This window comes from Camellia sinensis, chromosome 6, assembly GCF_055761805.1.
Source record: "Camellia sinensis isolate YWXY chromosome 6, ASM5576180v1, whole genome shotgun sequence".
NCBI classification, from domain to species: Eukaryota; Viridiplantae; Streptophyta; class Magnoliopsida; order Ericales; family Theaceae; genus Camellia; species Camellia sinensis.
Window position 1 is genome coordinate 111,808,259 of NC_138966.1, and position 21,720 is coordinate 111,829,978.

A 21,720-nucleotide genomic window follows, 5' to 3' on the forward strand; every position below is an offset into this window, starting at 1 on the left:
TATTAAACAACCCGACCCATTACCGGTCAATTCCATCTCTTTTCAAGAGGCAAAACACATTATTCATAGCAACCTGCTTGCACAATTCCATAATACATGCAACATTTATATCATGCTTGCATTTCCACAATATACTTAACATACGCAATGTTGAAACAAACTTCCATTAACCCAAACATTTACAATGTTTCACAACTTAAGACATATACAATGCTCTTAAAGTTCAACAATATTACAAAATTTCATTACAAAATTACACATCAATGAACATGTCCGGATACTTTTCACGGACTTCCAACTCACGTTCCCAAGTGGCTTCCTCCACTCCGTGATGTTTCCACAAAACCTTTACCAGGGGAATGGTCTTGCCTCGCAAGACTTGATCCCGCCTATCCAAGACCCGAACCGGTCTCTCCTCATACGAGGCATCCTCATCTACCTCCAAGTCGGTCCAACCTAACACATAGGATGGATCCGGCTCATACTTCCGAAGCATACTAACATGAAAGACGTCATGAACCCCGGACAACTGCGGTGCCAAAGCCAAACGATAAGCAACTTCCCCAATCCTCTCAAGGATCTCAAAGGGACCAATAAACCGAGGGGATAACTTCCCACTCTTGCCGAACCTCATCAAACCTCGCCTAGGTGATATTTTTAAGAAAACACGATCACCTACTTCAAACGCCAAAGGCCTCCTCCGACGGTCGGCATAACTCTTTTGGCGACTTTGGGCTGTAACAAGCTTCCTACGGATAAGCTCAACTTTCTCCGTCGTCTCCCTAACCAACTCCGGACCCAACAAAGGTGCATCACCCACCTCGGCCCAACACACTGGAGACCTACACGGTCGGCCATACAAGGCCTCAAACGGTGCCATACCGATGCTAGACTGAAAACTGTTGTTGTAGGCAAACTCCACCAAGGGCAAGTGCCTCTCCCACGTCCCACTAAAGTCAAGGACACAACCTCGAAGCATATCCTCAAGGATCTGAATAGTACGCTTGGACTGCCCGTCAGTCTGAGGATGATACGCCGTACTAAAGGTCAACTTAGTGCCCAAGGCACTCTGCAAACTCTGCCACAACCTGGCAGTAAAACGAGGATCTCTATCTGAGACGATCGTCACTGGAACCCCGTGCAGTCTCACTATGTCCCGAATATACAAGTCGGCGAGATGATCTACAGAATCTCTCACGTGCATAGGAATGAAGTGCGCTGACTTGGTCAACCGGTCTACAACCACCCAAATGGCATCACTACCCCGCTGAGTCCTCGGAAGACCAACAACGAAGTCCATAGTGACATGCTCCCACTTCCACTCGGCAATAGGCAAGGGTTACAACAAACCCGCTGGCCTCTGATGCTCGGCCTTCACTTGTTGGCAAGTAAGGAACTTAGACACGAAAACAGCCACATCTCTCTTCATACCCCGCCACCAAAACTGGCGACCCAAATCCCGATACATCTTAGTGCCTCCCGGATGCACCGCAAGACGCGAATGATGAAACTCTCGGAGTACTTCCTCTCGGCACGACTCCGGTACAAACAGACGGTCTCGGTATCTCACACGCAGGTCGGGATACACTGTCAAACCCTTCTCAACCTTCCCATTTGAGATCTTCTCTCGGAGGGATTCTACCTCAAGGTCACCTTTTTGTGCCTCTAACACTCGAGCCACGAGTGTAGGCTGCGCAACAACAGAAAACAAGGTCGCAGCCTCAAAAGATTCTCCTAGGAGCAAATCAAATTCACCAAGCGCACCCAACATCTCTCATTCCCGGATGGCTATACAAGCTACATCACTAATGGATTTCCTACTAAGGGCATCGGCCACAACGTTGGCATTTCCCAGGTGATAGTGCAACTCAAAATCATAGTCCTCAATGAACTCCATCCACCTTCTCTGCCTCAAATTCAAGCCTCTCTGTGTAAACAGATACTTCAAACTCTTGTGGTCCGAGAACACCTCGAACCTCTCACCATAAAGGTAGTGCCTCCAAATCTTCAAGGCAAAGATCACTGCTGCTAACTCTAAGTCGTGTGTAGGGTAATTCTTCTCGTGTATTTTCAACTGACGTGAGCCATAAGCTACCACTTTCCCCTTTTGCATCAACACACAACCCAAACCCTCTCGTGAGGCATCACAATAGACTGCATAACCCAACCCTCTCTCCGGAATAATCAAAACCGGAGCGGTGGTCAATCTAACCTTCAACTCTTGGAACGACTTTTCACAAGTCTCACTCCATACAAACTTGACCCTTTCCGCGTCAATCTAGTAAACGACGAAGCTAGCCTAGAGAAATCTTTCACAAACCGACGGTAATACCCAGGTAATCCTAGAAAGCTGCGGATCTCAAACACACTCTTAGGCTGTGCCCAATCTTGCACTGCCTCCACCTTGGATGTATTAACAGACACCCCTTCCCCAGATACCACATGGCCTAAGAATTTGACTTCCCCTAGCCAGAACTCACATTTCCCGAACTTGGCATACAGCCTATGGGCTCTAAGTAACTCAAGCACCACTCTCAAGTGTTCCTCGTGTTCCTCCTCAGAAGGCGAATAGATAATAATGTCGTCCACAAAAACGACTACAAAACGGTCTAAGAATTCCCGGAAGATCCGGTTCATCAAATCCATAAAGACTGCCGGTGCATTGGTGAGCCCAAATGGCATCACCAAAAACTTATAATGGCCATACCGCGTACGGAATGTCGTCTTAGGAATATCCTCCTCCCTGACCCTCAACTGGTGGTAACCCGATCTCAAGTCTATCTTAGAGAAACAACGGGAACCCTTCAACTGGTCAAACAAATCATCTATACGGGGCATAGGGTACTTATTCTTGACCGTAGCCCGATTCAACTTCCGGTAGTTTATACATAATCTCAAGGCACCATCTTTCTTTTTAGCAACGAGGGCTGGTGCTCCCCACGGCAAAACACTAGGGCGAACAAAACCCTTATCTAGCAATTCCTGGAGCTGAATCTTCAACTCACTCAACTCGGCTGGGGCAAAACGGTAAGGTGCCATAGAAATCGGCGCTGTGCCGGGCACTAAATCAATAGAGAACTCTATCTCTCGGTGAGGTGGCAAACTAACAAGATCCTCGGAAAAAACATCCGAATACTCACAAACCACCCTCGACAAAACAATCTGGGTCTCATCACACTCACCACTCATAAAGCTAGCAAGTAGACCACTAAACTCATTCCGCCATCGCGGATCATACATCGGTGGCAACACACTACCAACCCGATCCCCCAAGAAATGAAAACACTCCCCGCTCAAGGTACAAACTGTGACCCTCTGGCGGTAGCAATCAATAATAGCCCGGTATGACGATAGCCAGTCCATACCCAGAATAACGTCAAAATCCTTCATGGGCATGACAACAAAAGGAAAAGGAAGCCTATGGTCGGCGACCTCTATATCACAACCCCTAACACCTTGTTTCAAGATCAACTCACCACCAACAGGTGATATTACACATATAGGAGATGCTAACTGTGCCAACTCCAATTCCAAAACAGATGCAAATGCAGCAGAGACAAAAGAATGAGATGCACCCGTATTAATCAATACACTAGCAACCGAGTTGCAAAACAGAAAGGTACCTCTCACTACTGATGGAGCCGGTACTAGATCCTGCGCGGTAACAGCATACACGCGCCCTGTAGGCCCCTGATTCACCTGCTCACCTCTAGGAGCAAAAAACTGTTGCACTGACTGGGGTGACGAAGCTCCCAGATTGGCCCTCGAGGCCTGCACAGATTGAGCTGGCTGATAACTTTGCGTCTGCCTAGAACCAAACGCTCCTGAAGTAGCACTCAACAGTGGGCAATACCTCTTCAGGTGCCCAAGCTGACCACACTGATAGCAAGACAAAAGCTGGCCCCTGCCCTGACTCTGGCCCTGAGGTCTAGCTGAAGAAGAAGCAGCTCGCTGACCCCCTCCCTTCTGCGGGCAAACCGAAGACTTGTGACCCAGCTGGCCACATGCAAAACAGGTCAAACCTCCCTGACTACCTCTCCCAGAACCCGCACTCGGCATTGGAAAGGTCGATCTAGCCACACCACCCTGAGACTGCTGAAGGTTAGAGCCCCTCTGTCTCCTGCCATCACCCTGACCATCTTGGCTCCTCTTGGAGCCTCTTTTCTCCTCGTCTTCCTCCTGCATCATAATCTCCATATGAGCAGCAACATCCACCAAACGCCTATACTCTCGGATGAAAGATCCACCAACCCTCAACTTGAGGCCTCGCTTCAACTTCCGCTCAAACTCAAAGCAACGGCGTTCCTCGGACGCCACCAGTTCAGGTGCAAACCTGGACAGACCAGTAAAAGTAGCCTCGAACTCGGCCACTGACAAGCCTTGCTATCTAAGCTGGCAAAACTGCTCCCTCAGCTTCTCCCTCGCAGCTGAAGATAAAAACTTCTCCTAGAAGGTATTTACAAACGCCTCACATGCACCACCAACATTGCCCTTCTCGTACTTCCACCATTGACCTGCATCTCCCTTCAATTGGAAGGATGCCAAGGTCACCTTTAAAGCCCCGTCCTCGATGCCAAGCATCTCGAACGTCTTCTCCATTTGTTCTAACCACTCGTCAGCCTTAAGTGGCTCTTTCGGATCCCCAACAAACTCGTCCGGGTTAGACCGGAAGAATTCCCTCTTCAAGAAAAAAGGCCCTGCCTCAGCAACCTGATTCTCAGCTCTGAGAATACCCAAAGCCCCCGCTATCTCTCGGGCCAAGAAGCCCACAACCTGCTGACCCGCTGGCTCGACCACGTTGGCCTGGCCAACTCCCTCCTGCATTGCCGGAACATCATCCGGTAAAGGCATCTCCTGCCTACCACGTCTGCCACGCCTACCACGCCCTCGTCCTAACATCCTAATAAAGGTAACCAAGACTATTAGCACATTCACAAATGTGCCGAAGCTATAACACTCACGTTCTAATGCATGGACAACTGTAATTCACTCCACGTAAGCACATAAACACATAAGCACTTACGAATTTCATTTCCGGATAATGATAGTCCCGAGGCGTTACTAGAGTTCCGGTTAGAAACAGCATTGATCAAGTGCCTTTCCGACAAGACTCACAGAAACCCAAGGATCCAATCAACATCCTAGAAACTAAATCCCATACCCATATAGTCACATAAGCATGTTATCAATTAAACACATAGCACATGACACTACATCTAAGTCTCTATCGAGCGAGACGAACCCATTGTGATCCTAATCACTTCCCACGTACCCAAAGTATTCGAACCCGGTACGCTCTGATACCAAGTTGTAACGCCCTCATAATAATACATAATACCTAACATTTTAGACATGCATTGATACAAAGAATTCAACCATTTCTATTCATCAGAGTAATTCTTACAACGGTATTACATGTTAATAGTAAAAGCAAATGCCCTATGAGCTTACAGCTTTCCAAGTTAACACTTGGTCACAAAAGAAGAGTACTAACTCAATACAAATTAAGCCCTTGGCTTGAATTTACATGTAATACATCAAAATAAACAAAAAAAAGAGTCTTCAACTCTCATCATCATCCAAGCTATGTCCTTGGAGGTGGCATACTACCTGTACCTGAAAATAATGTCCCATATAGGGTGAGCCAACGCCCAGTAGAAATATGCTAAACACAGTATGAGCAATGACTAAGACATTAGCAATTGATAAATGTTCAATTTTCATAAACCAACCCATAATCCATTTCCATTTCATGACCACTATGTTCATGTTTCATTTCAGTTTTCATTTCTTGTCAACTTTCACAATTTACATCAATGGCTCAGAACCTGGCCAACCAATTATGAGACAATGACTCATATTAAACGTTTCTCATTTTACAGTAGATAAACATATTAGTTGTATCAACATCTCAACAGATAAGCATACAAGCTGTATCCACATTTCAACAGATATGCATATTAGCTATATCAACACTTCCAATGAAAAGCATATGAGCTGTATCAACACTTCCAAAGATAAGCATATGAGCTATATCAACACATTATCTGACAAGCATATGAGCTGTATCAGTGGAGTCCATCCCCTATCTCCTCCCAAACAATATCCGGTTTCGAGGTCCATCCTCTATCTTCCACTAAACCGTGGAGTACATCCCCTATCTCCTCCCACACACACAACATATATACACAAAGGTCATATACGTAATCAATCAATACATAACATTAATGTATTCTATCAACCGTCATACTCTATGACACATCCATTTGATTAGTTTTAGTTTGCCTAATCATCATGCATTATCTACAACAATCAAAACTACCCTCCACCGGTAGTCCAAGCAATTATTTCTAAACAGATAATAAAAGCTCCAACAGATAAAATATCAATGTTTTCAAAAGTGAGCGATTTACAAATCCAACTCCACTATTCAATCATATAATGAGTCAATTTCATTATTCCCAACTCAATTCCATATAACCATCATTTTCTCAAATTAATCATACAAATTAATTTATATAACCAATTAGGGTTTTCTAACCCATTTCCCAATATTGACCCAATGGCCTATATATCAACAACCAACAACAACATCATTATTTTGAAACCCAAAATACACATTTTGAGACCAAAATCACAAAACCCTCTTTAACACATTTTGAAACCCTAAGTCCCAAAACCACCCAACTACAACACTTTATCAAAACAGCTAAAATTCTAGGTCAAAGACCATAAGAGTGAGTAGGAACCCCAACCCCTACCTCAAAAGATGACACTCGAAGGAGAAGATGACGAAAACGAAATTGCTCCAAATCACAAGTTTCTCAGATCAAAAGATAGCCCTCGACGATCAACAACCTTTTTATAAAGGCCAAAGGAAAAGGAAACACTCTAACTAGATCAAACCCTAGAGAGAAGGGAGTTTCTAGAGAGAGAAACTCTCAAAAATGTCTTTTTAGAAAGTAAGAGAGAGAGAGAATGTAAAAAGTGATTTTAAAATGCCCAACTGCTAACTCATATACGACATTCCCGCTCGAGCGGAGAACACAACGCTCGAGCGTCAAGAACAAAAATCTGGACACGCTCGAGCGCAAGAAGGCCCGCTCGAGCGCCAAGACACAAGAATAAAGCACATCCGCTCGAGCGCAAAAACCAATCCGCTCGAGCGTAGATTTCCCCCTCCCAGAACTTATACCCAGAAAGTGCTACCCGCTCGAGCGTAAACAAACCCGCTCGAGCGTAGAAATCATACCTGCAGAAGTTTTGCAGAGACACATAGAAACTGGGAGTGTGCAATCCCCGCTCGAGCGCAAGAAGACCCGCTCGAGCGGACCGCCTAAAAACTGGGCAACAAGGAATTGAAACCAAGGCCTAACCAACCTGTAACAACCCTGCCCAAAACATCCTAAAACTCAATCAAGTGGAATTAAAGGACGACAACAAGATAGATGCAACTACCAACTTCATGGAACCGAGTCCGGAATACAACAGAACAGTAGAGGGGCAACCGGGATCGCTATAACCAGCAATCATCCATCAAGACATATCAAGCAAGAATGTTTTACTTGATTTATGGTATGTGGCTCACATATCTGATTTTGGCACAGCTCGATTTATGAAGCCTGACTCGTCCAATTGGACATCTTTTGCAGGGACCTTTGGGTACACTGCTCCGGGTATGTAATGTTCATTTTATTTTATCAACCATTGCATTTTAAGAGGTTTCTAATCTTGGATGTTATTTCACTCAAATTGAAAGGGCCGTTGAACTTCTAATTGTCATTTTGATATGGAGCATGAGCATGTGCATGTTTCTTGTTTTTCTTTTTTCTTTTTCCAGCTTTGTTTTGTTTTGTTTTGTTTTTTTTTTTTTTTTTTGATTACTATTTTCTTCTCTTGGTCACTTGTTTCATTTGGTAGAACTTGCTCATACAATGGAAGTGAATGCGAGGTGCAATGTTTATAGTTTTGGGGTTCTCACATTGGAAGTGATTATGGGGAAGCATCCAAGCGATCTAGTCTCCTCTCTGTCATCGTCGTCATCCTCCTCCTCATCCACATAAATTGTGCATGGGATATTATTGAAGGATGTGTTGGATCAACGCCTCCTAGCTCCTGAGAATCAAGTGGCAGAGCAAATAGTTGTGGTTGCAAAACTAGCATTTGCATGTTTGCATGCCAATAAACCATCTCGGCCAACCATGAGACAAGTTGCCATGAAACTATCAGATGATCGAAGGTCACATTTGCAAAATGAATTCCACATGATCACATTGGGACAACTGATATCAACTGCTCAACCTCTTTCTATCCTTGGATTATATGTTGTTCTTATTTTCCATTTTCTTCTTAGATTGTTCAATTTCAACCCCCTTTTCTTGTCTATTTTTCTGCTCTTTTATACTAATTAGCATTTTACAAAACTTTTTAAAGACTAATTTAAAAGCATCTTAAATCTTCATGTTGTGGGTTGTTTTCATTGGATTTTTGCCAGCTTTTTAAATGAATAGTTTCACTAAAAGTTTTCTACTTATTTATCTTAAATTTATTTGACATTTGAGTTGCTCCTATAATTTATACATTTATAAGCTCTAAATTCCACATTAGCTTCACTCTTATTCAGTATTTCGAACTTGCTTACTCTGTTTCTTCCAAAGTGGTGTTGTGCTATGCAGGCAACTAATGCCCTTAGCCATCCAGTCTATTTGAAAGCCTTTTGAGGTAATTTGAGATCAAAATCGATAAATTTGATTACGACGTTTTTATTTTTCAATATTTTTTTTATAATTTATTTTTCTGTGATTTTGAGATGAAAATTTACTAATTGAATCCTCATATTCAAATTTTGATAACATTTTTTTTTTCAATTGATAATATGGCTAATTTACTGTTGTTATAAAATATTTTTGAAACTGTCATCATCTATTGATTTTATTTTTTAAAATTAAATGAAAAAATCAACAATTTCTTCCAAAGTTAGAAATTATTCAACATGACTTGAATTGAAGAAAGCAAGCTAAAGAGAGGGGGTCTGTTTGGTTTGGCGTAACTTTTTTCAAACTTTTGAACTTTCCTTTTTTTGATCTCAGCAGAGAGTTGTATCAGTAAAAGTATTATGTAAATTAAAGAAGGTCAGTGTAATTATATCAAAAGTATAAAATTAAATGTATTTTCTTCAAATCTCAAGAGAGGTGAGTATAATTTATCCAAAGCAAATGTAAGAATTATATAGAATCTTAACCACAACCTGTAGATTTTCAAAAAATGTGGGTCATATTGGGTCTGTTTTTCCATGTGAACCAGCATGCCTTATTTTCGGGGTGAAAAATATTGAAGTTAGATAGGGCCTTAATATATGCGATAATTGCTAATAAGTCCTATTGATTGGATTTATTTACTCATAAATATGAAGTGATATTTTTATTTTTACGTATTTACCTCTTATTTTAATAATGAGAAAATTTTGAAACTTTATACATGTATTTTGTGTTTGTGAAATGATTGTTTGGCAGTCATAATGATGCTAATAAATTTATCAAAGTGATAAATGATTAGGACATTTTGAATTATGTTCGTGAGTTTTGCATAATTTTTGTTTATTTGTGTTGATTTGCATTAAAATATGATGTGAGAGGTGTAACTAGTTAAATTATATTTTTTTTATAAATATTTTTACAGTAATAAATTTATCACTAAAAGTTAAAATAGGATATTTTTATAAATAAATTTGATTCATAGAATCTATCCCTTAATGTATAGGCTTTCAAAAAATTAGGACCATAAAAGATTAAGGCATAGTAAGGGTTTTATTGGCTTTATGGTTAAGCCACCCATGTTTCCATGTTTAATTTTACAACAATGATTGAGACCTCATTTTTTGAAGACCCCCACAATCCCTTTTGGATCTCCACCATTAATGATGTGAGCCCCACACATACATTAATGGTGGAGATCCAAAGGGGTTGCAAGGATCTTCAAAAAATGGGGGTCTCAAGCATTTTTCTTAATTTTAATTTTATCTTTTTCATGTTGCTTCCATTCCTTTCACAAGGTCATCCACTCATATTAATGATTTCATCTTCTGTTTGGAAGGATTAAAGACCATCGAGATCAAGACCAAGAGCTGATAAGTTAGAAGAAGCATTGGCTGGTGCACATATGGCCATGTGTGATTACATGGACCTGCATATTGCTATTGCAGGTTGTCTTGTGTATTGGATTGTATGTGAAGGCTTAGAGTTATTCTCTGTTCTGTTATTTGGCTGTTTTTTGGGTTGGTTTCTCACCAACTTGTGGTGATGTCCTTGCACATGATTAGGCTTATATTTCAGTATCAATCTAATTGGGATCGTGTGGTCTTACTATGATGCAATCTTGCACTTGCCTTTTTTCACTTTATTGATGTTCTATTTGTTTATATGCTAATCTTCATCAATAAAAATTTGTCTTTGTATGATAATAATAAAAATAAAAAGACAGTGGTCTTGTGATGGTGCTATAACGTAAGTATTTGATTTATTTTTTTCCAAGTTTTTCATTTTTCTTCCGTAAATCTTTTCTTAAAATCCATAATTTATACATAACCAGAGTTCATATCACACAAGAAGAAGAATGGAAAATAGGACACCTAAAGTCTATTAGACAAACGAAAGTGTTTCATTAAGATTCCTTACCTTTTATACTGTTGGAAAATTTATAAAGAGGTAGTTGTGAATTGAAACAGACTCCATTTTGAATGAAAGGGTGTAACCTTTCATGATGTCTTTTTGTTTTAAAGGAAGAGTCAAACTTCCATTTGAATGAAAGGGTGCAAACCTTTCATGGTGTCTCTTTATTTTAAAGGAAGGGGTATGCCCCTTATTCATACATTTTCTATTCAAATTGAATAGGTGCCAACAAAGCCTATATAAAGGCAGCCCTATTCCAATTTTGATTAATTCCGAAAATTCATTTTCCTTACCTTCATTTTGCTCTCTTGCGTCCTTTATTCTTCATATTATTTTAGGGTAATTAAAGAGAGTATAGATCACAGGTTTGGTTCGTCGAATAAATTTATTTGAAGTGCTTCTATAAATTTGTGAAGATCATTGTATCCTGGAACCGTAAGCACCGTAGCGGGGCGAATCTGTCTTAAGGACAGAGTGTCACACACTCGACTTGGTCTTAATTTAAATTCGGTTCAATAAATAAATTCGGTATGTTATTTATTTATTTTGTTTGAATTTATTTTAAGTTATTTTATTTGCACAGAAGATTGATCCAACATATACATGGTAAAGGCAAATCATTGGTCCTACACAATTATTTATATGATTTAGGAAAAAATTATTCTTGCATCTGGGTCAAATTCATGTGCTATTTTTACTTTATAACTTATTTATTAAAATAACAAGATTTAATACTTTTTTGTTAGATTTTTCAAAAATAACTTGTAAATATTAAATGATGAATAATGTAAAGTAATGTTCCAAAACTATAAAATAATCAATCATGATTCGGAGTGTATTCCATTATTTTCTACACATATACTAGTGTTAGCAGGTGTTTTCCAGGTAAATTGTTTTTTGAGATATTTTTTATTAGTTACTTTTTAAAGAGTGAGATACTTATACAAAAAAAACACAATAAAAAATGTTCGTTGGTACCTTGCGTACAAATGATATGTATGATTATGCAAAACCCTGGTCAAAAGCTCTTAACCATCAAGAAATTTTAGGCGCACTCGCACAGTATTTTGACAACTAAGAGAGTGTTTAGAATAATTTAAATAAATATATTTTTTAATTTTTTATAAAAAAGATGTGCACATAAAAAAAATAATATAACCAAAAATATAAAAAATATATATATATATATTTTTTATAGAGAATGTCCAATAATGTGACTGTTTGGCAGAGCTTAATTACAGCTTATTTCAGCTTTCAGCTTAATTTAAGCTATTTTGATGTGTTTAGTTTAGTTTATAGCTTATAACTTATAGTTTTTTGGAAGTCAGAAATCAGCTTATTCTTTGAGTGGAGCAGGAGATGCTTTAAGAATAAGCTGGAAATCAGCTTAAGCTGAAAGTTATAACCTATAAGCTGTTGAGGCATAAACTATAAGCACTTTTCCACAACTCTACCAAATAGGGCCAATGCCCAATTACACCTGCATGACATCTGTTAATTTATCAGAGTCACATCCCACACGTCGTCTATGTAGCGCGAGTATAGATTTTTCTGTACGCGATCGAGTGCGTGACTCCTTCCCGATCCGTTAAGAAGCGGGAAAACTCAGTTTCATTCAAATTCAAAACTTCCGCCAATGGTATAAAAAACAAAAACAAGAAAGATCGAATCCAAAAAAAAAAAAAAACCAAAAGTAAAAGAACTCTCTCTCGCTAAAATTTTCACATCTTCGATTTGGTAATGTGACTGAGCCCAATCTCCGTCTCAGGTGTTAGATCTCTCTCCATACAAGATTTCAATCATCTTTTTGTTTTTCACTTTTCATTTTCCTTGTTTTGCTGCTATCTTCGTGTTTGATTCGTTTTCGTTTTGTAATTTTGAGAGTTTCAGAGATGGATTTTCATAGCATGAAACGGAAAGAACTTCAATCACTATGCAAGAAGCACAATATTCCTGCAAATTTAACCAATTTAGAGATGGCTAACGATCTTACTTCTCTTCTTCAGGTGCACCCATTAATCATAAAAATCTCACCTTTATATAGATCTCCTTTTTTTTGTTTTCTTTTTTTTGTTTTGTTTTGTTGGGTTCATATTTTCGATGTATAATTTTGTGATAAATTCAGGGAAAAGAAAAACCCATAAGGCGAGGACGGTCTTGCTTGAAGAAAGTGGGTGATTTAGCAAGTGAAAATGATTCTGATGCTGTAGCTAGGCAATTGAAGAAGGTTAGGTTTAGTCCCGAGAATGAGATGTTTGAGTTTGTTGAATTGGAGGCTGAGCCCGCGGAGATGAAGAGGGGGGCAAGGAGGAAGTCGATAATGAGGCCCGAGTTGAAGAAGCAGAGCTTTGTTATTGAAAACAAGGAAATTGTGGAGAACCCAATTAGAACAACTAGGTCTAGGACACAAAAGTTCTCAAATGGAGGTGTAATTGAAGTTGTGTTGCCCATAGTTGAGGCGAAGAGAACGAAAAGGGTCGTGAAATCTGATAGTTTGGAGGTGAAAGAGAGTGTTAGTGGTGATAACCTGCCACCAGTTGTCGACTTGTCTGATAAATTAGAAGAAAACAGAGTGGCATCAAGAAAATCTTTGAGGAATAGAGAGGTGCAGAGCAAGAAGAGTAAAGAAATTGACAAAGATGTCAAGCCCTATGGGGAAACTGTGGAGAACCCAGTCAGAACAACTAGATCTAGGGCACAAAAGTTGCCGGATGGAGGTGTAATTGAAGTTGTGTTGCCTATAGTTGAGACGAAGAGAACGAAAAGGGCTGTGAAATCTGGTTGTATGGAGGAGAAAGATGGTGTTAGTGGTGATAAACCGCCTGCAGTTGTGGACTCATCTGATAATTTAGCATCTGACAGTACTGCTGTGGAAGAAAACAGAGTGCCAACAAGTAGGTCTTTGAGGAATAGAGAGGTAGTGAGCAAGAAGAGTAAAGGAGTTGATGAAGTTGTTGCAATTTCGAGGAAGAATCAAACACAAAGAAACTCAAAGAAAAGGAATGTGAAAACCACTGATGAAATTTCTGAGAACAATGCCCTAGCAGCTGATGGGGGAATTACTCAACCCGAGAAGGCCTTAAGGTGGTCAAAGAGAAATGTGGAAAAGGTTGAAGATTATGCACTGCTTAATCAGGATTTGGGTAAAAATGAAATGGTTGGAAGGAGAAGGAATACTCGGTGCAGGACTCAGTTGGCAGAGAATGCGTCTACAGCAGAGAGTGGTACAAGAACTGAAACTGAAGTTGAGGTTCATGGAAAACTTGAAGTGGTTCTACAACTTGAAGAACCTTCAAGGCGTCCAGTTAGAAATGGCAACAGGAGGCAGTCTGTCATGCCTCAAGTTGAGAAAGCAGAAACTGATGGAGCTAAGCTAGAAAATAAGAACAGAAAACTATTAAGGCCTTCAGTCATGGAAGGTGGTTCAAGTAGTAAAAATCTGGAAGAAAATGATGGGAGGCCAAGGAGGAGTTCTAGACATGAAATAGTTGCAATTTCTGATGAAATGGATAGAACTGCTAATAACAACGGAAAGATTAAGCCACGAAAGAGCAGAAGAGACCCAATTCTAGAAGAAGAGAGTGTTGTGAATAAGAGTGCTTTTGTTGAAGAACCCCCTAGATGGTCTGCATGTAATGCAGCTAAAACTGACACGGTTGCATTAACAGTTGGAACTGATAAAACTGTTGGGAGAAAGAAGCAGCCAAGTAGATCAAAGCTACCTAATTTAGAATTGGAATCATTAGCTAAGGGCACTTCTGCTGTCAAAGAACCACCAATTTTAGATGCACAACTTTCCATGCCTGGTATCGCAGAAAGTGCAATTGATCCAGTTTTGAATGATTATACTGGAAAGAAGAGGAAAAAATTCAGTGGGACATCTCTAGCAAAGGAGGTTTCTGCTGAAACTTCTGATTTTGAAGAAGCTACAGCACTCAAAATGGTGAATTCAGTGGAGATTCCAGCTTCTGAGCCTGGGAAATTGCAGAATGATCATGGGGAAAATGAAGTTTTGTTTTCTGTCAGTGGTTCTGAAGTTGTAGAAAAGGTTTACAATGCAGTGGGAATTGATAAAGAGAAGCCCCTTCAAGATAATATTAGTACAGTCAATGAACATGATTCGGCATCTCACAGCTGCAAAAGAATTAGAGATTTTGATACGAATGATTTGGTTGAGCCCAAGACTGCAGAAGGTTTTAATGTATTTACCGATGTGGGTTTCCCTCAAGCCACATTTGGAGATGACTGGATACATTGTGTTGGTAAGGGTGTTTATTTTCCTTTTGGCTCAAAAAGTTCTTTTATTCTTTATTTTTCCTAACTATGTATTTGATTTGCATTGCAGCCAAACCTGCTGATAACTTGGATCTGGGGAAGGAAATGGAGAGAGATGAAAAGCCTGGAACAGGAAAATACATAGACTCATGTTGTGTTGTGGACCAACATGGAGTTGATGATGACAAAGCTTATGCTCCTAAAGAGCAGAAGTCGGTAGAATTTGAAAATGTTAACAGTTTTGGTGAATCAATTAAGACTGACTTGGATGCTGAGGGGCTTTTAGATGAATCTATTGAAAGTAGAGTTTCAAAGGAAAACTCTGAAACTGTCTGTGAGGAAGCTGGCGAAAGTGTTGTTGATCATTCTGATAGCGAAAGAGTCATCTATAGTAATGAAAAAGACAGAGAAATAGATGAAGATGAGAAATCTGCAGTGGATGCTGAGGGACAGGAATATGCCAATTGTTGTCCAAGGATGCTAAACATAGAAGCAGAAAGCTTGTTAACCAAGCACATTTCAGCATTCAAAGGTCCACCAGTTACAGATTCAGTAATGACAGAGCCAGAAGTTTCTCAAGGTGCCAGCAACCCAGCTTCGAGCAGCAGCAAGAAAGTTTCTGAATATACTAATATAGAACGAAAGGGGTCCAGTGAGGATTCTAGTTTGAAGATGCAACACCATTCAATGGGGCTTCACACCAAAAGTCCATACTTAAATGAGATCAGAGGTCTCATAATGGAAAATTTAGAAGGGACCCCAGCTTCCAATTCTTTGAAGTTGCAGAGTGATTCTGCAGAGCCAGAAAGAGAAATCCCTGACGGTGAATCCTTAGCTGCTACGGAGAAGGAAAACATTGTACTGGTGGCTGGCAATCGAAACTTCACAGAATTTCAAGAGGTTTGCGGGTTTGCTGAGCCAAGTACATATGAGAGAGTTTGTGAGGGACATTCAACTGAACCTGATGAAAGTGAAGGCGCTGGGGAGGATTGTGAAAATGACTCCAAGAAAGCTGCGGATATTAGTGTGCTTGATGATCCTTCTCATGGAGAAAGAATCACTCCAAACATGGTAGAGAAAAACAATAACAAAGCTGAATCTTCTGTGGAGAGTGGTAAATTGCACGAAAAGGTTTTAGTTTCCAATGTGGTAACTGCTGAAGTAGTTTCAGAAAAGGCTACCAACTTCCAACTCACAAGTGGCTACTGCTCTATGGGGACACAGCTCACACCTCTTGTTGCCTCAGAGTATCAAGGTGAGGGATACTTGTCTTGTCTTCCCTTTAATTTAATGTTTACATGTATAACTATCTTAAATGTTTGATGTGTAGTTGATATGAGTGTGCAATTTCTTTGACCATCTTATCTCTATATCAGTTTCCTCTATCAATTGTCAATGATGCATGTAAACAAAATTAGTTTCTCAGCTCATCTTACAGAAATGTGTGATGCACTGAATTTCTTTTTCCTTGAATTTAATGCAATTAAAGGAGTCCATCCAAAGTAAAATGTGCAATCCATCGTTTTTGCAGGAAATACAAATCATGTCGAACTGAAAGAGAATTCAAATTACGACACTGAATTCCATTATGGCATACTGAGCGCTGCTGATACTTTTGCAAGCACTGCAGGTGATAAAATTTGCTGTCAAGAGAGAATTGATGAAGCATTGCCAGAAATGAAAAATAAGTCCGAAGGGATATTATCTGTGGAAAGAGCGTTGCATCGTGTTGATGAAGAGACTGATCATGAGAGCTTAGGGGGAAATTCATTACGGAAATGCAGTTTCCTTCCTATCTTAAGTGAGTTAAATGGTCAACTTACTGAGAAGAAAGAAAATACAGGCTCAGAGACAAATTCTCTTCATAATTCTGAGGAAATTGAGGAGAAAATCACACGTAAATTTACTGATGGAAAAATGAGTCTGATCATCTCAGTGGAGAGGGATACTGATCCAACTGAAGATACACATGCACCTATCAACACCCCCAAATGTGAGAATTTGATTGATTTGTCTACTTTACATTTTTGTTTTTGGTTTTTGTTTTTCATCTGTAGTTCTTTTAATCAGCAACCATTAAGCCAACTAAAAGAGTCTTCCTTTTGTTTGAAACAATTTCTTAGTTGATTATTCACTTTCTTGCAGCATCTCTTGTTGTTAACAATGAAATAATGTCTTCCTCTGAGCATACTTCCTTGAAGGATGTCAATGAAAGTGGACAAGGTTAATCCAATAGTCCCTATTTTTTTTTTTTTTTTATGCTATTCGGCATGTTCTTTTAAGTCTGAAATTTTTTACTTAAATGATGTGCAGAAGATGGACTCAAAGCTCTGTTTGCTACACCAGACAATAATACATTTTCTAATGAAGAAGAAGCTTCTGATCATGAACTGTGTCAAACTCCTTCAAAATCAAATTTAGTGATGGAGGACAAATCATCTGAATTCACTGAATCAACTGTTAATGGAGGTTTTTACACTACATAGATTTTCTGCTTGTGTTTATTGAATATATTGTCTTCTGTCATGATGACTGAATGGTTGGTCTTGTTATTTCTTTCAAAGGGGCTGCTGCTGAAGATGCTCAGACGGATGTTAATAGCCTTTTGGCTAAATCAAATGGAAGAAGAGGTTCAAAGGAAAACTCTAAAAATGTCTGCGAGGAAGTTGGAGATACACTTGCACCTATTATTACTCCTAAATGTCAGAACATTTGATTAACCTGCCTATTTTTCATTTTTGTTTTAGTTTTTGATTTTATAAGCCAACTAAAAGAATTTTGTTTACTTTTGTTCAAAGCAATTTCTTAGTTGGTTATTCATGTTGTTGCAGCATCTCTTGTTGTCAACAATGAAATAATGTCCTCCTCTGAGCACACACCCTTGAAGGATGACAATGAAAATAGACAAGGTCAGTCCGATTACCCCTCTTTTCTATGCTTGACACTGTATTCAGCATTGTTTTTATTTTAATTGTGAAATTTTACTTTTTGATTCACAGAAGATGAACTCAAAATTCTGTTTGCCACACCAGCCAACAATACAAATCCTAATAAAGAAGAAGCTTGTAGTCGTGAAATTGAATGTGATGATGTAAGAATGCAGGAGGGTTCAACTATTAGCAATGTGAAGAATGAAAGGAATAATTCTGGGGAGCCTCAAGAAGTTGTTGGACTGACAGAAAATGAAGATGAAAAAATGGCATGCAAGGAAAATGCATTGCCAACGTTCAGTGAAGAGGTTACTGATGAAGGATCTGATGGAAATGAAGAAGTTGAAGTGGCTCAAGAGCTGAACAGAAGTGCTTCTACTGCGTTAGATAATCTTGCAAACAGAAAAGGAGATGAGGATCGAGTGGAGATCTTAAAAAAATTTGAAGGGGCTGTGCTGACTAAAGATACACCTGCACTAATTAATACTCCCAAATGTGAGAATTTGATTGATTTGTCTACTTTTCATTTTTGTTTTTCTTCTGTAGTTCTTTTAATCAGCAACTACTAAGCCAACTAAAAGAATTTACTGTTTGTTCGAAACAATTTCTTAGTTGGTTATTCACTTTGTTGCAGCATCTCTTCTTGTCAACAATGAATTAATTTCTTCCTCTGAGTGCACCCCCTTGAAGTATGACAATGAAAGTATACAAGGTTAGTTCAATAATCCCTCTTTTTTAGTTACCCTATTCAGCATCTTATTTGATTGTGGAATTTCTTAATTTGCAGAAGATGAACTCAAAACTATGTTTGCTACACCAGCCAATAGTACAAATCCTAATGATGAAGAAGCTTCTAGTCATGACACTGAAATGGATGATGTAAGAATGCAGGAAAGTTCATCTTTTAGCAATGTGAATGACATGACAAATTTTGGGGAGCCTCAGGAAGTTGAATTGACAGAAAATGAAGATGAAAAATTGTTGTCAACTGCCAGTGAAGAGGTTACTGACAAAGGATCTGATGGAAATGAAGATGTTGAAATGGTTCAAGAGCTGGACAAAAGTGCTTCTACAGCTTCAGATAAGCTCGCAGATAGAAAAGGAGATGAGGATCTAGTGGACATCTCAAATAAATTTGAGGGCGTTGTGCCACAAGTTGATGGAATGAAGTTCAATAATCTCACTGGTGACAAAATAGAGATGGTTCAGGATCTGGACAAAGGTGCCTTCCTTACTTCACATGAATTTGGCTCTGCGGGCCACGAACATGGTGAAGACTTAAAGGAAAGATCAAGTGATGTTGCTGGGAGTAAGGTGCAAGTTGAGGGAATGAAGCTTGACGATTTTGACAGTAATAAAGATTTCGAAATAATGGGAGGGAATTTGAATATCAGAGACAAAGATTCTGATGCAGACAAGGAAGTTTCTCCAGGATACTCTAATCATTACTCCGAACATGAGAAAGTTTGCTTGCCATTAAATGTTTCAGATTTTGATGGTAAGTCAAAACACAAACTCGTGTTGATCTTTGCCTGTTGGAATTCATCTTATGCTGCTATATACCAAATATTGATTTTATGTTATTTTATCTCAAATTGTTAGTCTGTCTTTCCAAATCAATGCCCAAAATATATTCCTCGTTGAAAAGTGAAAGCATGAAATTTTATAATTTTCCAAAATCCCTTGTAAATGGTAATGAATATATTTAAAAGTAGGAATAAGGGGCAATCTTATGACCAATGTGGCGTGCTTGTTAACTGTCATACAGCCACAAAAACATTTACTTTGTTTCAGTTGAATGTCGTATGATTTATTGTTTTACAGGCAATGCTCCTACTTCGCTGGACAAGTCTTTCCCGGACAATACAGATATAACAAAAGAGACAATTGTGGATGACATGGTAGATAATGTTTCAAGTGATGCTACAGATGGTTCCAACGTTGAAGAAAATGTAAAAAGTTCTCAAATACTTTCGAAAGAGCAATTACTTGGCAATGAAGATGCAGTGGAGGAAGATGCCTTCAAGGGTGACATTAGTTGTTTGGCATCAAATGAAACTAACATCATACCTGAGGAGGCTGATGCAATGCATTGGTCCTTCAGTAATAATTTCAATGACATGGTCCATTGTGCTGTTGAGTCGAATGAATATGCAGAACAGAAAAACATCAGCCTGGCTTCTGCATCAACACCTGAAGTGAATGATGATTGTGCTGCTGTTTCACCATATGGTCTTGCTTCTTTTCATGGTTGGTGCTGAATGCCTTATGCATATATGGTTTAACTAGTATTGGTTTTATCTACATAGCTAATAATTTTATTTTATTTTTTCCAGGAACAATGGGCTATGGAGCCTCAGAACTCAGTCTTGAATCCAACATGTTCAGCAGTTGGGAAATCAATACGTTTTTAGGACATGAAGGTATGAAATCAACTGCAGGGATCTCAGAAACTCATTTTACATGTGAGGATACAGTCGTAGCCAGTGTGAAGAAAGAAAATGCAGAGCAACTTGGCAAGCACAGTAATCTCATGGAGGAAAGAGTAGTGGAAATAAATGGCAGTTGTTTTGTTTCAGATGAGTCCAATTATTGCAGATATTCTGAGAATAAGTCTGTTGAGGTTGAAAAATCTAGTGATTCTATGCATGGTGTGATTTTGACAGACGTTTACAATAAGAAAGGCAGTGAATATGCTGCCACAGTTGATCTGACAGTAGGAGGTGAATTCAAGTGTCCAAGAGAAGAAAATATTGACAACACAGTAGTGGAAGAAGCCAAGTCATTGGTTGAGGGGCATAAATGCAAAGAAACGGTTGGAGAAGAAACAGAGCTGTGTGAAGCTGTTACAAAATCAAATTCGACAATAGGTCAATCATTCAAATCGACTGTTTCAGCTGTCGATGGAGGTAGGTATATATAGAGAGCTTCATTTAGAACTACTTCATAGATTTTTCTTTATTTGTTGAATATATCGACATCTATCAATGATTGAATGGTTGATCTTGTTATTTCATTTCACAGAAACTTCTGCTGAAGATGCCCAGTTGTGGCAACCAAACTCGGAAATTGTTATAGTGAAAAATCCACTTGCAAAAGCAGAGGAAGGCGATTTTGCTGTTAGGCATTTGAATTCCACAATGATGAAAATGAAGAATGACAGAAATAAATTGATTCAAGAAACACCCAAGAAGCGAATAACAGCACTTGACATGAAGGAGAATGAAACTGCCATCAAGGGAGATCATGTAGGCAGTATATCAGTGAGATCAACGGCAAAGAGACGTGCCCTGGAGGATCTTCGAAACAAGTAGAGAACTGGGTTCTGCTCGTTAATCAGTTGTTTTGAAGAATCAACGAGTGAAACTCACAGGAAAGTACCAGTGTAGTAACTGTGTAAGCATATCTCATGCAAAAGTTCTTTCAATTTGGTTGTTTTGATAATTTATTGTGATTTCAGACTACTCATTAGTTGTAACAAAGTGATTGTGGTGTTTTGATGATTTAATTTATGTATTGACAATTTCACTGCTATATAGAGCTTGATTGTTTGTGCATTATTTTAAATTCCCACATCTAGAATGAAAGTTGGCTCTGTTTGGTTGTGAATTCAAAATGTAATTTCACAGGTGTATTTTAGTATGATATTTGGTTGTGTGTTTGGAATTAACTTTTCAAACATCTACAAAGAGCTCTGTATTACAGCCGCGTTTTTTGTGAAAATTTTGGTCAGGGAAAGACCACCAGGACGTCCTTAGGGATTATCGCCCGGACGTCCTTGGGGACATCACCCGGAAGTCCTCTGCTGTATAGGATTTTTTTTTTTTTTTTTGCAATTGATTTATATA

General features: G+C 39.1%; 1 protein-coding gene across 6 annotated transcripts; it reads left to right on the top strand.

The window, feature by feature from the left end:
- The first annotated feature begins 12,310 nt into the window (after positions 1 to 12,310).
- On the top strand, positions 12,311 to 21,432 carry LOC114289042 (uncharacterized). Of its 6 annotated transcripts, none has more exons than XM_028232676.2 (15): positions 12,311 to 12,435; positions 12,550 to 12,673; positions 12,793 to 14,929; positions 15,013 to 16,197; positions 16,474 to 16,935; positions 17,088 to 17,165; positions 17,256 to 17,411; positions 17,507 to 17,644; positions 17,774 to 17,851; positions 17,942 to 18,367; positions 18,507 to 18,584; positions 18,660 to 19,370; positions 19,667 to 20,122; positions 20,209 to 20,781; positions 20,897 to 21,432. In XM_028232676.2, the coding sequence occupies exons 2-15, from the start codon at positions 12,560 to 12,562 to the stop codon at positions 21,184 to 21,186; spliced, it is 6,882 nt and encodes a 2,293-aa protein (XP_028088477.2). In that variant the 5' UTR covers positions 12,311 to 12,435; positions 12,550 to 12,559; the 3' UTR covers positions 21,187 to 21,432. The 6 variants fall into 6 exon arrangements, with proteins under 6 accessions (XP_028088477.2, XP_082730620.1, XP_082730621.1 ...); XM_082874494.1 differs by having other exon boundaries at positions 19,667 to 20,104; XM_082874495.1 differs by having other exon boundaries at positions 19,697 to 20,122.
- The last annotated feature ends 288 nt before the right edge of the window (positions 21,433 to 21,720 follow it).